Consider the following 18,050-nt stretch of genomic DNA (forward strand, 5'->3'; position numbering starts at 1 on the left):
AAATACATATACGTTCTTCCATGGGGAATGAAAAATCTGTGTATCATCTCTCTTCTGTATCTTAACATAAAGGTTGGCTGCCTTCATGTATGCCAGTAAGAAGTGTGCTATGTATCTCTGATGCTCGAAAGCTGACATATAGCTGCTGTTAAGAAACAAAGCTTCCCTAAGCAGTTATGAAGGACAAATGCCACATGGGCGAAGCTGGGACTTTGTCCCCATTGGCAACATTAGCTTGCATACTAGAATGCTTTCTCATCCTGGATGGTGGTCAGGAGTCTTCTTCTAACTCTCTGTTTCTTTTGCCTCAAAAACAGACAGCATGCATTCTTTGTCAGATCGGTTAAAACTCCATCTTGATTGGGCTGCTTTGAAGGAGGCTTTGAAGGAAAAAAAGTCTTTGTGACGTCTGGAACATAGTATTGATAGAAATGTCAGATGGCATACTTGAAACTCCAATACCGAAGAATGATAATCAATGTGGACTACTTGTAATTTTTTTGAGATAATTGATTTTTTTTAATTTTAATAAAATATGTGTTCTCTCTTCAGAATTAGTATCTCTGATACTTTCAATTCAAATAAATGTAGCCCTGCATATGTTTGGCTCTGACATTGTTTGTAGAAGGCAGGGAGTATTATTTCAGTCCTAATCATTTTTTCTATCCATTTTAAACCTAGAGGATTCACAGGAAAGGAAACCATCTTTCCCCAATTAGTATGCTACACAGGACTGTGAAAATCAATATAGCTTTATCCTAGTAACGCCTCATTTCTTATTTTCCCAGCTTGAAAAATTGTATCATATTAAAGAATGCTACTACTGGCAATTTTAGGATAGTGATATCGTCTGGAACACAGAAATGAAGGAAAAGTGCTAACTTGTTCCTGTTTACCTTCATGTTTGTATTTGGGGACAATCAAATATAAAGATTCCTCGAGGATGAATCATTGCCACAAAGGACTATGAGCTCCACCATTATCTCAATTTCAGAAATCTTATTTTCATAGTAACCCAAAAATTCCACTTCCCATCTTGTATAAGAGGCCAGTGAGAGATGGATTACATTTCTTCTTCCCATCTCTATTAACGTATGAATCAACTTCTCTGCGATACAAAATATCAGCCAGTATTTACTCCTTTAAATGGAAGGCACCAGGAAACTATGAAAGTTCAGAAGGTAAAATAACAGCTCACACTTTCATAAAGAAATTGTGCTGGAATCCTGCCAGTTCCAGATACTCAGCTGGTAGCAGTTGACCTTCAGATCCAAAACAGATGGAAGCACACAGCAACCTATCAGAGTCATGCTATCCATCTCATTGAACCACAGAGGCCTCTTTGAACTAATAAATTCTAAGTGTTGGGTTTTGATTTTAGGTCTAAGATAGTCAGGAGAATTCCTCTGGTGTTGGAACAGCAGCCCATGATGAGATCTGGCAGTGAACCCGAGTCCCAGACTGCTTACCATGTTCATGAAGGGAAAGGAATATAATTTCTCTATCAGGGAGAATGAGTTTTAAATGTTTTCTCACAACTTCTACTAATGTGGATCCAAGACCAGTATTTCTGTCGGCTCATGAGTCAGGTGAAATCAGTTAGAAAAGCCTTGGCCAAGGCCAAGTCTTGTGGTCTGGTCTCCATCTCAACATACAATAATAAAGTTATGCCTGAGTGCACGAGCGAATGTGGCACACATCAAGTGAGAGTTAAGAACTTGAATTAGAATGTAAACAGGGAGGAGAGGAAGTTAAGGGACAGTAGAATTCAGAAGGCATTTTTGACATGGTTGATGTCCAAACTTACATGGCAGCTGCAACCAGAGAGACTGGCCTTAAAGGAGTGTAATAATACTTAGAATGTTTGCTATATAGTAGCGATTCACAACACTGAGAATGTCCACCCCTTACTCAACGCTTACAGAATCACTGGCACAACTGAAAAGATTTTGAATTTTACACATATCACTTAAAGATTATTATTGGTTATTGCTGTTGGTATGCAGACGTATAGCTTCACTTGCGATCTTATCAGTTTTTATTCCTCTAGTTGTTCCCTACTCACAGGCCTTCATAAAAGATGGGAGACACTTTGAAAGCAGCCTGAGGCGATTGGTAACATGGCTGATTTAAGATTTTGAAGAAAAAAATAATAATTCTGAAGCCCAACTTTCAAAGGAATAACACTGGTTAAAAATGTGTTTTGAAAGACTTATTTCAAAAGATTTAAACTTCCTTAGTTCCTGCATCTCTGTATAAGGGAGCAAATGCATCTTATGAATGGATGCATTGGATTTCAAAAAATTTCTAGTTTTGTAACCACTCTTTTCCCCAATGATTCTGTAACATATACTTGGGAATAGCGTATGCCCATGAAGAAATTCCTCCTGGTACCATTCCGGTTGCAGAACCAGTTCCACCAATGTTCCCCTTTTGTCCCTTTCCAATTAAATGAAAGTAGTTGAATTTTTGCTTATCACCACCACCACAATCATCATCGTATCCCATGCAATTGGCAATATGGTATGAGAGGATGGGCAGGCAATATAGATACTATTATCGTGGACTGCATCTAAATGCTGTAAAACACCGCAGAACAGGGGTGTCAAACTGGATTTCTTTGAGGGCCGGATCAGCATTGTAGTTCTCTTCTGTAGGCTGGCCGGGGTAGCGGGGAGATGGGACAGATGCCTCCTGTAGCACCCTGCCAGTCAAAACAAGGCACGGGGGGACCACGCCGACAGTCTCCTGTAGCACTTTGCTGGCCAAAATGAGATGGGGGTGAGCCATGTGTGGACCCCCGTGCCCCGTTTTGGCTGTCAGAGGCACCGCGGGTTGGTCCTTTGCTATTTCCAGGCCAGCCCAGTGGGCCAGATTTAAGCACCCTGTGGGCTGGATCCAGCCCGCGGGCCTTGCGTTTGACACCCCTGCCGTAGAGCCCCCTTCTTGCTCTCTTCCCTTCACCATTACCAATGTCCCCCCCCGATTTGCATATATTATTTTTTTTAAAGTTCATGAGCAGATTTGGAGGCTGAACACACGACTGCATGTTGCTCTCCTGCCAATTTCTATTATTAATGGGATGACACCATTAGATACAACTTCATCATAATGTGTTGGGTTTAAGCGTAGCAACTGGGACAGACAAGTGGTCTTCCATTTACCTAGCAGGGAGATTATTCTACTTACGGCCAAATTCACTGCTGCTGCTGCTGCACAGTAAAAAAAAATGGATCAGGATCTGAAGTGGTTGACAATGCAGGTAGTCTTCAACCTATGACCACAATTGAGTCCAAAATTTATGTTGCTAAATGAGACATTTGTCAAGCGAATTTTGTCTCATTTTACAAACTTTCTTGCCACAGTCGTTAAGTGAATTATTGCAATTGTTAAGTTAGTAACACTGAGGTTACTGAGTCTGGCTTCCCCATTGAAGGTCGCAAAAGATGACCACGTGATCTCAGGACACTGCAACCATCATAAAAATAGGAGTAAGTTGCCAAGCGTCTGAATTTTGATCACATGATCATGGGGATGCTGCAGTGTGAAAAATGGCCATAAGTCACTTTTTTCAGTGATGTTGTAACTTTGAACAGTCGCTAAACAAACTGTTGTAAGCTGAGGACTACCTGTACAGGTTTCACATCATTCTAATTCTCAGCCAGCCGCCCCTTTTCCAAAAACATACTAAAAGCTGGTAGAGATATTACTTGCAGCAATTAAAGAGCTGCTTCAACATCTGACATGCTGAACATTTATTAGACTTGTAATACTAAGTTTAATATTGCAATGTCCTCAATAAATAAATAAACCAAAACAGAGAAAAGAGAAAGCACAAACGTCATTAACTGTACTTTAATGACACCGTAAGTCAGTGGAGTGGAGCAGTGAGGCCAGAAATGGAGAAAGCAGGAGATTGCTCCCAGAAAGGACCTGCTTTGTGCCTCGACTGGCTCTATGGCTCCCTTTTTGAGCAGCAAGAACACCAGGTGACAGAACTGGGGGAAGTATGAAAGTTCTATCACTCCTTCTTTTACCAAAAAGTGTGCACCTGGTTTGTTGCCTTTTCTAGTTTGGGCAATGAGGTACACAGTATCACAACTGGTAGCAAAGCAAGAGCATATGAACTTGCATAAATGCTGCCAAAGAAGAGTCAAAAGACATTTACCATTCATCTGAGTGTGACTATGTATGTACGTACATATGGGCTGGAAGAGTCATTATAAGCATTTAAATTTACATTGTACATTTGTACAACAGTTCAGGTGGAATGGCCCCGAATAAACCAAATATATATATATATATATATTTATAGACTTTGTATGTACAAATATATATCCATCTTGACAGATATATCTCAACTCTTTGAAAAGGATAAAAGCTAATAACATCTGTCTTTGCATGCACAGCTGTGAATTCTGTTCTGCTCAGTTGGATCCTGTTTAAAATGCTATGGAGAGCTGCAATCTGCCCCCTAGAAATGTGTCCTGCTAGGGGAATTTCTCTCCCTTTCCCTTGGCTTTGTGGGGGAGAGGGGAATAAGCCCATGGTGCTGGTGAAGAAAAACTCCTCATGGCCAGATTCCACCTCCAAAACACACTACAAGGATATACTTTTATTGCTAATCAAATAACCATGGGTAGGGAGGGCATTACCCAAACAATCTCACCACTATGGTTTTCATTCTGATCGAAGCCAAATGAATCAATGCTGTGCTCTTCCACTGTCCATAAGTTGCTCCTTGCCCAGAGGAAGTCAAGGAAGGAAGGAAGGGATGGAATGAAAAATAGACCCAGGTACCAGCAAAAGTGTCATGGGAAAGGGATGAGAAGAACAGGAGTTCTGAAGATTCCAGAAAACCAAACAAAAGGCTTTCAGGAGAAAAAAGAAGGATGTCCCTTGGTTGATCTGCAAGGACAAGCAGCTTGAACTGGATAAATGGAGACTTGGCTGCTGGAAAGAGGAGGAGCAGCAGGAGCAACAGCAGAAAGAAGAGATGGTGGCAACGGCCCTCCATGTCATTCACCCAGGGAGACAGTCTACCTGCTCTCACCTCTTTGTTCTTTGTTGAAGGCCGGAATGAAATGAATCTCCAGATAGGTAAGATTAAACTTTTTTTTTTTTTTTTTAAGATAAGGGTCCAAAAGCTTATAAAGGAGATAAATAGGCACCACATCAAAAAGGCAAAATTTGGATAAGGCTAAACAAACAGGAGAGAGAGAGAGAAAAAAAATAATTAAATGGAAATTGCACCAGCAATGCCCTTTGCCACAGAGACAGGCTTAGCACCAGGCCCAGAGGGCTGTCAGTCTTGCACAAGTGGCTGGCAAGTGAAAGTCCAGAAGAGACATCCCTTGACAAGGTCTCTGGATATGCCTCCTTCAGCAATGTTCATGGGGCACCGATATGTACAAGAAAGCACTCTAAAGGAATAAGAGGGATCTTCATGTCATAGGGCGGTGCTTTCTGAATCTTCCTCTGAACGTATTTTTCCTGGTACCGGATGTCTCTGGACTTGACCCGAAGGATCCAAGTGAAGTGTGGCATCAACCTCTACATGGATGGAAGGGTTATCAAGATGGGCCAGATCTGTAACCAGGCACAGACAGAAAGGGAGACAAATTACTATCCTGTTCCAAGCCTTTTTCTGCCCACCCCGTGTATACATTTTAGTTAATCTGATAATGTAGAAGCTTTAACTGAACAGAGCAATGAGTACAGTTCTTAGAGCCTGTTAATGCCAGAGAAAGGGATGTCATAATATAATCTTTGCTTATTCCTTTTTGCTTTTATTCTTTAGTTATGCCTTCCCTGGAAGCATTCCTTGCTAAGTGAATCTGTGAACACAACCTGGTAGTCAAATGGTGGGCAAATAATATCTGGATGATCACCTGTCCTAAAACCTCTTATGAAGCAAGGGCTTCTTATACAGCTGCTTTTTTTATCGTTTCAACATGATCAAATGTTTCCTTTGCTCCTTATCACAGCTCGGTTTAAAACAGAACCGCCTTGCAAAGGAGCCAATACCACAATAATCCTTTTACTCAGAATTTGAAATCTCTGTTTTTCTCTCCCCTTTTGCCCAATAGTAAATATTCCAGTCATCAACCAAGGTGATGGGGACTTTGGTTCGTAAGGAAAATGTGTACAATCACTATTAAGGAATTCATGTACTTTACTATCAATGCCTTATGAATAACAAATAATTTGGCAGGTTTTTGGGGTTCGGAGGGTTAGGGAGATGGCTTAATCCAAAATGCCAGAGGAATTTCCAAAAAGCAGACAGGTTAATACTTCCTAAATTCTAGTTTACTGCTGAAAAAGTGAATAAGTGATTCAATTCTCTACACTGCATGCTGCTCCCTGGTGGCCACTATAAACTTTGAAGGAGACAAAGCTATTAGATGACAAAAGCCCCTTTCTGGTGATACCATTCATATGTTATCAGTGGGAAGCCTTTCTTTATGCATTCAAACTTCCATATGAGCTGGAACTTGTGAAATTAGGCTCTAATTCACATGGAGGACTTCATCTCCTTGAAGTGCTATCTCCTTGCTATCTTCAGGTGAAGAAATCAACATGTGAAGGTCTCCCCTAAGTTGTAACAACATTGAAGAATTGTCAATATGACAGAGGGCAATAGGAAGCCTTCTATAAAACATGTGGGACATGCAGAACAGCTCTTCAGCAATATCACAGTGTGACTTACAAAGGGGAAGAGTGGCTCACTTTCAAAGCACGGCCTGAAAAGTGTAATAAAGGAGCACACATCCAGGAGAGAATGAATATATATGCATTTCAACTTCAAATATAACCAGGTTCACAGCATATCCCACATGAGTTCTTTCTCCAATCATATTATTTGATTCATAAGAGAAATTCAAAGTGAGGTCAGAAGTGATTCGACACTGTTGGACAAACTATCGCTTATGGAAGATTAGGAGAATACATGATTCTCCTAATGGAGTAGGGTAGGATAAATGTACTTAATTACAGACAAACGACACCATGCAGATTGTTCTGAACAAGTAATGTTCTCTGCAAATTGCAAGCTATTTCCAAAACTAGACAAGATGCTCACAGGACCACAAGATACCATGGAACAGTCTGTTCATTCACACCTTCCAAACAATCAGCACTTTGGGGATATTTGGGATACCAAAGGGAAACCTCCCTGACATTTTCAGTTGGTCAATCTGTGTAGGAAAATCAGTTCAGAACCATCAAATTCCTCAATTTAAAGAAAGGCTTTTCAAATTGTTTGAAAATACCTCAAAACTCATTAAAAGAACTGGGAGATGTAGGCAAAGAAATGAGGGACATCTAGTGCAAGAGGAATGGTCCTTTTCTATTTAGGGCAGTGTTTCTCATCCATGACAACTCTTAAGTTGTATGGATTTCAACTCCCAGAATTTCCTAGCCAGTGTGAGATTTAAAGAAGGGAAATAAAACATTTTCACAGTTAACCAGATTGCTTTGATACTTGTAGCCCTCACTGCAAATTTCAAAAACAGCTGCCCAGTTTGGAACCATCGGGCAGAATCGCACAGCAGCAGTAGTGACGAAATTTGTAGTAATTTTGCAACCAGTAATCCAAATGACGAAATTTGTAGTAATTTTGCAACCAGTAATCCAAATGACCAAATTTGTAGTAATTTTGCAACCAGTAATCCAAAGGCAAATGCACACCAAGCAATGTATTTATGTTAAATCCAGTTTTTCATCTGCTCTGTCCCAAAATTTCTTACAGCACAGGATGCAGATTGTCCTCTCTTGTTTAGTGAGAGATATCTTATTCTACGCTATTTAAAAAATGAACATCTTTCCAAATCATTGTAACCATGATTGAATGCAAGTGAGAAAGATGGGAACTTGCATCTATCAAGAGTCTGTGAGTGGCATAGGAAACTTATAATTTAAGCAAACAAACCCCTCACAGTATAATTTACACACGAACACATCCAAAGTTGAAGAAATAAGAAAGTTACTCCCAAATACTCATGGGAAACACACTTTTTAAAAAGGAATGATTCACAAAACTTTAGTGCCTGATGTGTAGAAGAGCATTCCATTGCAAAGGCTGCTCTTCTTGGATGGTGAGAGAAGATCCCATCGTCTATGTGAATTGGCTACACACCTTATCTGAACCTTCCTGTGCTCTTGAAGTGCCCCAGATGTGGTTCTTTTGGCTTCATCCATAACAGTGAGTGCCACTAGTATTAGTTAAATGGTAATATCATGACATCCCTTTGGAAAGAACACATGGAATGGCAGAGGGAGAGAGTTAACATTGGAAAGAAAGGACCAGCAAGGTTAGGTGCAAGTGAATCCTGTGGCTTGGAAAGGAATTAGTTGAATGAATTTAACTGTCTGTGTTCCAAAAGGCTGCCGCACGTGAAGGCCAGTGATTTAGAGAAGCACCCTCCAAGTTTACTAATAATAGCATTATCAGAAAGCTTGGAATGGGGTTCAGGCTGGAGCAGCCATGGTGTTCTGGATCAGCGGGCCCCATGCAAGGCCAGTGAGATGGTGATAGGTGACTCTGAGACGAGGCATAGTCGCAGGGCAGGGCAGGGGCAGTAGGTGGTAGTAGCAGAAGGGCAAAGGTTCAGGGAAGATGGTGGGACTCCAGCTTACCCCAAGCAGTCCCCTCACACCTATCCAATATTGCACCACGTGTTTCAAACAGCTGCAAGGACACAATAATAGGATTGGGAAATAGGAACAGAAGAGAAACAGCAGCAACAAGACAAAAGTAAAACACAACGGAAAGTCTAAACAACAATACAGCTATCTACCCATCCCTGAATAGAAAGCTGGTGAGACCTGATCTCTTCTCATTGGCCTTTCATTGGATGAAACAGTGATCTGTCTGAAGACTGGCCATTTAGTCCTGGCATGATGGGAGCTGCAGCCATCTCTCATTACTGCCTAATATTCATACCATTCCAGTTTCTAATATTCATTTCATTAGAAGGATTAGCTCAAGACTTCAGCATACTACGAACCAGCTAGTTCCCCATCCCCCAAATATAATAAAATAGAGACTGTTTACAGAGGTTTAAAAACTCTTTAAATCTCCCATCTTTTTGCCAATTCCCTTGGCTCTCACTTGTCAGCTAGAAGTATTTGTGCCTAAATCTATATCCCCTCCTCCCGCCTTTGCAAATCCAAGATTAGAAACTTCAGCCCAATTGAAAAGAATCTAGTGCTCATCCAAGCATCAGACATGAAAATAGTGGAACAGTTCTAATTCTTTCTGAAATGCCCATGTTTAGGAAGGAATCCAGCTCCTGGAAAACCTGCGAGGTTGCAGAAAACTGTTCTAAATAGAATATTTTCTATTTTCTAGTATTCATAGTACTAGCCAAGTCAAGTTACAAGGGGCGGTGTTCACCCTGCTGTCAAAACAGCTGCATTATTTACTTTTATAAAACATACTGAAGAGGGAGATTGGCACTTATGAATCAATGGCTCTGGGATGTGGTGGACAGGAAGAATGTGGTCAAATAGGCAAGTTGCCTTTTGCCACCAAATTGTCAAACTGGGTCAAATTGTCAACATTTGGCAGCGTAACCTTGTATGTTTGAAGCATGACTTCACTGTTTAACTCACCCCAAGGGACATTAAACCCTGGCCATGTTCCTTGAGATCTTCAGAAGGTGGAAAGAAAAATGTTAAAAACTGAGAAACACAGTGCCAACTTAGAACAGGATTTACTCCAGTTGGCACAGCTATGCTAAAGAGAAATTTGCACCATATGTGCATGCAATATGGCACATCCAGGGGTATGTTACTATCATAAGTGCCTAAAGTAAAGCCTGGAGGAATACATGCTACTATGCAGCAATTTGCTAAAGACAGCAGTGCATGCTGGGATATATTATCTCTGGAGAAAGGAAGAATCAGCCTCACTTGCCCTTTGGTCTGGAAATACCTTAAGATAAAAATCTTGCTTTCATACCTATCCTATGTCCCTCAAGGTCATCATCATCAAAAATCAAGCAGCTCCTTAGGTCACAATGCCAGAAAGTATCCCACTTTCCTTCATCACAATGATAGCAATAGCAATAGCTCTTAGACTTATATACTGCTTCACAGTGCTTTACAGCCCTGTCTAAGCAGTTTACAGAGTTAGCATATTGCCTCCAATAATTTGGGTCCTCATTTTACCCACCTCGGAAGGATGGAAGGCTGAGTCAACCTTGAGCCTGGTGAGATTCAAACTGCCAAATTGCAGTCTGCAGAAGTAACCTGCAGTACTGCACTCTAACCACTGTGACACCTCAGCTCTTTTATCTTACTCTTTGGCTGTTTTGTTTTGTATACAATACTTGCTTCGGACTTCCTGATTGAATAGTATTACATGCCCACCTAGATTTCTTTCTTTTCTTTAGTTCATTTAAGCTAAAATAAGGATAAATAAAATGAGCATTCTTGATTTTGAAATCAAGGCTATGGGAAAACCAGAAAAACAAAGGGTAGCAGCCCTGCAAAATGCCACTTCAGTCTTGACTTGATTTCAGTGGCCCCTATAAGACCTCTGCTTCACTTGGGCTGTTCCCATCTGTGTAGTCCTTCTGCAGTGTCCATCACTAACTCTGTCTTCCATACTTAAAAGGAAGAAAAACCAGAACCCGCATAAGCTCTTCCCTGCACCACCTGATCTCTGCTGGTAATCCCAGCTGTTTCCCAAACCACAAGCCGATGTCCCACTTTCTCTATCTGGTTACCTGTGGACATGCTCTCTCCAGGAGACATGTCATCTAGTATGGTGTGCTCTGTGGACTGTGGACTGGAGCCAGATGCACTGGATGTGGGAGGCTGTGGAGGTGGCAGTGTAGGCCTCTGTCGTGGCTTGGGGGTGGGCCGAGATTTGGTTAAAGTGCTTGTTAGGGAAGGAGGAGAAGACAGGGAAGGAGCTGCCGCTGGGGAGAGAGGGCCTGAACTCAAGGAGTAGCTTGGTGGGTAACTCAGTCCATAGGGCGATGGAGTGCTGGGTGGAGTGGGAGAAAGGCTGGCCGGAGATGGCTGCCCTGTCGATGGATCAGACATACCACCAGACTGGCCATAAGGACCCTTGGCGGGGAGTGGGGTCAGCTTCTTTGAAACTGCAGATATAGAGAGAGAGAGAGAAAAAGACGGAAAGAAATGAGGATCAATGTTCATTGGAACTCAGCTGAGCTGCTTACTACCAGTTTTTGAACACAGTGGACAAATCCTAATCATAGTTAGCAGATGAATTTGAAACAAGTCTAATGTAAAAAGTGGCCCTAATGATTTATCCACTAGAACCACATATGGGCCAGTTGAACCACATATTTCAGAGGTGGTATCCTAGACACAAGTTATTCTTTACAGCCTCCCTCCTAATCATGTGACACCAAATTCAAGCTACTAAATGTTTTACAGTTTGTTTTTTGTCTTCTTGTTTTAACCAGTTCTCAGTTTTAACCAGTTCCTTTGCTGGTATAGTGATTGAATATTGAATGTTGAATATTATTACATAAATGTAACTATGAATGCTAGTTAAAAATGGTACTTGTCAGTTGTCAGAAGCTTCCCAAATTCATGTATGTAGCCCCCAAATCCACCACTAAAATTGACACGAAACAATTAATATTTGGGACAGTTATATTAATACTATTTAAGTCATTAAATTGCAAGATAATTGTATTTAATCAAATTTAGTTTTCACTCTACTCCCTTCATATTTGGGACGTGCATCTCCTGGCATATCATTCAAAGTTGGCCGTACAGAAATTGGGCACCTTTGCTCTATCTATGGTGGATAGTGGAGCATACTTTTGCTTTCAGTGGTTCTCTATCTTCCGGATAAATTAGATCTCAAATATAAAACGCATACCTTTCCGCAGGGTATGTGGACTTTGTTCTGTGGATAGCTGCGCTGTAGGACCTGGGGGCTGTTGTGCAGTCCCACCACCTGGTGTTGTGTGGCTGCAAGCTGGGCTTCCTTTCTGCCCAGACACTAGCGAGAGTTCCTTGGTTTTCAGAGTGCTAAAAGCAAAATAAAAGATCAAGAAGTAGTAAGTTATATATGCCAGCAGATGCACACATCTCAGATCCCTTAATTTTCCTGGCAGAGTCCCAGGGTGCTCCCTGATAAGATAAACCAATGATATTTGCAAAGCAAAGCATGTTTATGTCTTACTCCCAAACACATGCCTAAAGGACCAGACAATCTTGCACATCCACCTTCAAAGCAGTTTAAGCATGAGGAGAGCATGAATGAAGCCACAGCCCTCTCAATCATTCTGTACACAGCAATGAGACAAAACAAAAATGGAGGGAAGCTGTTTTGAGCTTATTCTGGCATTCAGTCTGTCCTTATGATGGGGAGAGGAAGGAATGTTTTATAAATTAAGATACTTTTTTGTGTCTTGGACTTGGGAGCAAATCCATCATCCAAATCTGGCCTTCATATACCACTCTTAATTCATTTGATCATAGGCGAGGTAAAATCCCCATGAGCCACTCATCTGCCAGGGTTAGCCAATGTGCCCCAATGTCCAAGGCACCAATAGTGAGCAACCATTTTGCTCAGTGAAACTGAGGCTGATAGATACAAAATCCACTAACTGGAATCTTAGTGGAAGGACTTAAAAGCTGCTTTTTGTTGCTGGGGATGTCTTATAACGCCATAATGGCGATGGGCTGGTTAGTTCCAAAGAATCTGCTGCTTTGGCACTGTTGGCTATGGCCCAGTTCACAATCACACTGGATAAAGGATTTTGCTGTGCTCCAAAGAAAGAATGGGATTGCTATTGCAGTTTCTCTACAAATTCTTAGGAATTATTATTTTGGGAAGATGACGAGAATTCTCCTGGAATAGCTCTTGTCTCCTTGCAGAACTTCTTTTCTCAAGCTCCCTAGAGAAAGAAGACAAGCCACTAAACCAGTATTTTGAACTGTCATTTAGAGTTTGGTATCTATTGTCTATTGACCAAAGCATCGAACATTGAGAAGGCTACCAGCAGGGTGGGGTCCAAAGAAATGCCTTTTCTGTTTTCCTGAGGACAGCTGGGGTCTAAACCCCATTCTCTGGTATCCCAAAAGGGTTAGCAGGTGGTGGTCACCCTTCCAGAAGCCACCATGCCCTGCCAGTGTCAAATAAACAATTATTTACCTAGTGAGCCCGGCTCCTCTGTCTCTGGCACAGGTGCAGCTGACCCAGGGGGAAGAAATTGACATGCTGGAGCTATACGGAAGAGTGCCAGGAGGATTAGGTTTGGATAAGGTGAAAGCGGTTTTTGTGGTGACAAAGGAAAGGTTAGTCTCAGGACCATGCAGTTCTGTGAGGGAAATCTGCTTAGGGAGATGTAGGAAATTAATGTCAAATGACTGAAAGGAGGGGGAAGAAGAACAGGAGGAAGAACAAGGGGGAAGAAGTGTTGGGTTGTTCCCTGCCCAATGGTATGGCGGCAAGGGAGGCTCAGGCCTAGTGCATGGGCTGGTCCTGGGGGGGTAAGGGTAGAAGGAAGAGTAGTGGGGGTACAAGGGAGACTTGTCGTCTTCAGGGGATGGATAGATGTAACAGGAATCCGACCAATTAGACGACACACCATCCGTGCTGCAAAGGTCCAAAACAAAAAAAACAAAAAAAAAAGGAAAAAAAAAGAGCAGAGAACATTTGTACAAGGAAGCACTGAACTGGAGTTCCAATCACAGCCCCAAAGCATGAGGGTGGCAGAAGAGCAACCAAAACAGTCAAGGGGGCTGGCAATGTTCCAGATGTTCCCCTGGCCTGGTTTTTACTTCTGCTTACAAATATATGGCATGCACCAGAAACCAAGAGGTGGCCAGCACAGCTTTTCCTTTGCCAGCACCTGATCCCAAGACAATATCTGTTTCTAAAGATGCTGGGCGGAGCAAACACCTTAAGTTTGCAGATGCCCTGCATGGCATTAATCTGTAGGGGCAGGGGAAGAACAATTTGATTTGAGATATCATTTAACTCTCTTTCCAGGACATATTCATTCTTTCAGTATTAATATATTAGTTTCTGTAATGTATTTTTGTAATATAGCAATGTCTTGGGAGCTGGGTGGTATATATATATATATGAAGAAAGAAAGAAAGAAAGAAAGAAAGAAAGAAAGAAAGTAAGAAAGAAAGAAAGAGGGAGAGAGAGTGAGTGTTTTCTTTAAGAAGAAAGGAAAATAAAACAATTTCTTTATGGAGCCTAATACACTAATATGCAAATGCCTGAATGTGTACTAAAAACAGAAAAAACTCCCTAAAAGGCTTAAGTGGAAATTGGTGGTGATGGCATTTTATAAGGAATTGTTGTCCTTTATGTATCAGATATGAAAGATACATACTTTAACATACATCCCAGAAGGCTTTTTTTTTTTCTGGGGGAAATTCAAGGAAATGCACATCTGTCTCCAATTCAAATTTTATTTACTTGGAAACTGGCAGGTCCTGATTTGAACCAGCTGATTAAATTCCAACAGACAAATCAATCAAGGCATAAGAAAGTGGTGCTGAAGAATAAAATGTGCTGTGAAATTATAACTGTGAAATTAAAACCAGAAATAAGAATATTGGCAAAATAAACAAACTGAAGTCAGGAAAACTACAGAAGAAAACATAAAGATTTCAGCAGCCAGCATACTAAAATGCAAAGCTAAGCGAGTACTGAGATTTGCATAATGTAGGCGTACGTTTGCAGGTGAGGGAGACTTGACACTTTGCACCAGGGAAGCAAAGAAAGTGTGGAATGAATTATAATGAAGCTGCATGTCATTAAGCCAATAGTTGGAACTGTGGCCCCTCTCATTTCTTTCCCTGCAAATCAGCAACAGTGCTGTTGAATGCAGAGAGGAAAAGTCATTTTCTTCATTTTTAATCTCTTGAGGCTCTCTCCAGTCATTCTAAGGGTACCATTTACAGCCAAAGATTGCAGTGACACTAGCATGTCAGAATTAGAAAATAAGGTGTCCACACGGCAGCCCAGAGAAGGTTTTGGTGGGAATTGCAATTGTGAAATCATCAGGTTTCTATAAACACTCACACTTTGGAGCTGCACTGCCCCTGTCCAAGCCCACAAGAGCATCAAGAGTGCATCTACACACTTCTCAAGGGGATTTATTGGTGTAGCCACTATTTCCAGAAGAAACAAAAGGGAATCTGCTATACCATTTTGTTATATGGGACAACAACGTTATTTCATTAGATTGGATCAAAAGTTAGCATGCCTGTAGCCTTAAAAACTGTGTGCAGATCCCTTTGTCCCAATGATCTCTCAAAAGGGAGAGATCTGTTCCTCCCTGTCGTGGTTAGCATAATAATTGCAAGCCTTTGTCTATTCTTTGCCAGTTAAGAGTTCCTAACTATCAAAAAGAATAAGCAGAGGGAACTGACCACAACTAATGTGAGATAAACTGGAGATATCAATCCAAGTTGGAAAACATTTATTTTCATGCATTATAACAAATATGCTGTGGGATATCAGCCATGCCTAATGATTAATAGAATAACAGCATGAGTTGCAAGGGACCTTGGAGATCCTGTAGTCCAGGGCTCCTCAATCCCTGCGAAGCGGCCCTCTACCGGGTCAGAGCCCTTTCAGAACTGGGCTGCAGAAGTTGTCAGAGGAGAGTGTGCATGCATGCAGCTCCATTTGTGTGCACAGGTGGGCAAGCATGCACATGCAGCTCCATTTGTGTGAGTGGCAGGCGTGTGTGCCCGCTTGTGCAAATGGAACTGCGCATGTGCACACTCACCCACTGCTCACATGGAACCATCTCCTCCCCCCCTAAGCTGGTCCATAAAGTTGGAAAGGTTGGGGACTGCTGTTCTAGTACAACCCCTTCTCAAGGAGGAAATCCTATACCATTTCAGACAAATGGTTGTCCAATCTCTTAAAAACCTCCAGTATTGGAGCACCTACAACTTCTGGAGGCAAATCATTCCCCTGATTAATTATTAATTATTTCTCGTTAGTTCTAGATTGGTCCTCTCCTTGATTAGTTTCCATTACCTTGTCCTGCCTTTAAGTGCTTTGGAGAATAGGTTGACTTCCTCTTCTTTGGGGCAACCCCTTAGATATTGGAACACTGCTATTAGTCTTTCTTTTCATTAAACTAGACATACCCAATTCCAGCAACCGTTCTTCATATGTTTTAGCCTTCACTCCCCTAATCATCTTTGTTGCTCTTCTCTGCACTCTTTCTAGAGTCTCAACATCTTTTTTATATCGTGGTGGCCAAAACTGGATGCAGTATTCTAAGTGTGGCCTTACCAAGGCATTATCAAGTGCTATTAATACTTCATGTAATCTTGATTCTATCCCTCTGTTTATGCAGCCTAGGACTGAACTATCAATTAATTTTCTTCAGACATTAAAATGAGTACATTCAATCTGATATTAGTAAAAAGGCAGTGGTGGGATTCAGCCAGTTCACACTTATTCAGGAGAACCGGTTGTTAACTTTCTAAGCAATTCAGAGAACCGATTGTTGGAAGAAAACTTATTTTGTTTTTTTCCATTTTACAGGAAGGAAGGCAGGAAGGAAACATTCTGGTGTTGTTTCTAACCTAATCTTTATTGCCCTGCCTACAGAAACTGCCTCTCTGGTTAACCCTTATTACATTGTAACAGCTAAGGCGAAGCGCCCATCGACCTGAGTGACTTAGCTATGCCCACACAATCACATGACCACCGAGCCACGCCTACCCATCTGGTCATTAGGGCAGAGAACCGGTTTTTAAGTTATTTGAATCCCACCACTGTAAAAAGGCCAAAGTAAATAGCAGATGCTACTGGTATAAGGGCAAGAGAGAGATGGGGAGCAGGATAGCACATGGCCAAGATAATTTCACCTCATGTGACTGCATCAGAACAAAAATCAGATTGGGCAAAGGGATCAAAGTGCTAGAAATGATGCCTTATCAAAAAGAACAAGCCTTGCAAAAATGCAACTGCAAACTGATGGCAACTGGGGAAAAAATAATCAGAAAATGGAGATCAAATGGAATGATAAAGGTGTCCCTTTTCCCTCCATATGAGAAATTTTACTTATCAAGGAGTTCAATTCAAATTTCATGCAAGACTCTTCCTATGGTTTGAGGCTTGCTTGTTTCAGTGTTTCATCACTATTATTTCTAAAGGGTTCATCCCAATGTGCTCCCTAATCACTGGTTCTAATGTCCATAGTGACATGCAGGACATTAAAAGTCTAATTCCACACTTTCAGGTAAGGAACTCATTTATGATGGAAATGTAGTCCAGAATCATATGCATGATTCTGACAGAAAATTCTACTCTCTCAATATATCACAATGGCAAATATAAGACATTTCACGTGACATTCTTGTTACAAAACTGATCCTATACCACAAAATAACTTGTACCTTAACCTACTGATTTAACATCCAGAGTTAGATGTTTTTTTTAAAAGAAAGAAAGAAAGAAAGAAAGAAAGAAAGAAAGAAAGAAAGAAAGAAAGAAAGAAAGAAAATGGCATCTCATTTAGTTTAATTGTGCTCTGCTGTCCTGCGCTGAAAAGAATAAACTGTGAAAAGTACACAGAAAGTCCTTCAACGGTTCAAGGATAATTGAAGACCCAAATATTGCTTTGATCAAGATGGAATCCAAAAGGATTAGTAGTAAAACATAAAAAAATGAATAAGGTACTATTATACGATATTAATGTATTGACCAATGGGATATTCCTTCTTCCCCAAAAGGTGGAGAAGGAAATAATAATTGATTCCCTGTAACTGCCCATTAATTTGAGAGGGGAAGGTATAGAAGAAAACTTCTGTTTTACATGATTGGTGCCAATTGCCCTTGCCATCTATCTCTTTGGAGAATTAAAGTTTTTGCTCTCGTGCACTGAAGGTACTGTTATTTTGTACCTGAATTCCCTCTCTCGCTCTCTTTCCTCCCCCACCCCCATCTGCTCACATAAAAAAGTGAAAGCTGAAGCATAACAAAAGAAGGTCAATGCAGGCATGGGAGTGGCAGATGTGCTCATGGACCACAGAACGCCGTGGTAGCAATCAGTGTTGCTTCCAGTACT

At 41.2% G+C, this 18,050-nt stretch overlaps 2 protein-coding genes across 2 annotated transcripts in view; one reads left to right on the forward strand and one right to left on the reverse strand.

Moving 5' to 3' along the window:
- The window catches only part of LOC139310337 (testis-expressed protein 47-like), a 39,561-nt gene extending 39,155 nt beyond the window's left edge, over window positions 1–406 (forward strand). Inside the window, exon 7 of the mRNA XM_070934496.1 lies at window positions 318–406. Within this exon, the coding sequence (XP_070790597.1) occupies window positions 318–406 (89 nt within the window). The remainder of the gene's footprint in view (window positions 1–317) is intronic.
- Window positions 407–5,106: 4,700 nt separating this feature from the next.
- ARHGAP44 (Rho GTPase activating protein 44) overlaps window positions 5,107–18,050 on the reverse strand; it is a 139,252-nt gene continuing 126,308 nt past the window's right edge. The window contains exons 18-21 of the mRNA XM_070937459.1: window positions 13,148–13,591; window positions 11,867–12,018; window positions 10,734–11,111; window positions 5,107–5,589 (exon numbers count right to left, since the gene is read on the reverse strand). Of these exons, the coding sequence (XP_070793560.1) occupies window positions 5,450–5,589; window positions 10,734–11,111; window positions 11,867–12,018; window positions 13,148–13,591 (1,114 nt within the window). The 3' untranslated portion in view covers window positions 5,107–5,449. The remainder of the gene's footprint in view (window positions 5,590–10,733; window positions 11,112–11,866; window positions 12,019–13,147; window positions 13,592–18,050) is intronic.

Source organism: Pituophis catenifer, unplaced genomic scaffold (assembly GCF_029215685.1).
Source record: "Pituophis catenifer annectens isolate HBS135680 unplaced genomic scaffold, rPitCat1.0.hap2 SCAF_2, whole genome shotgun sequence".
Classification (NCBI taxonomy): domain Eukaryota; kingdom Metazoa; phylum Chordata; class Lepidosauria; order Squamata; family Colubridae; genus Pituophis; species Pituophis catenifer.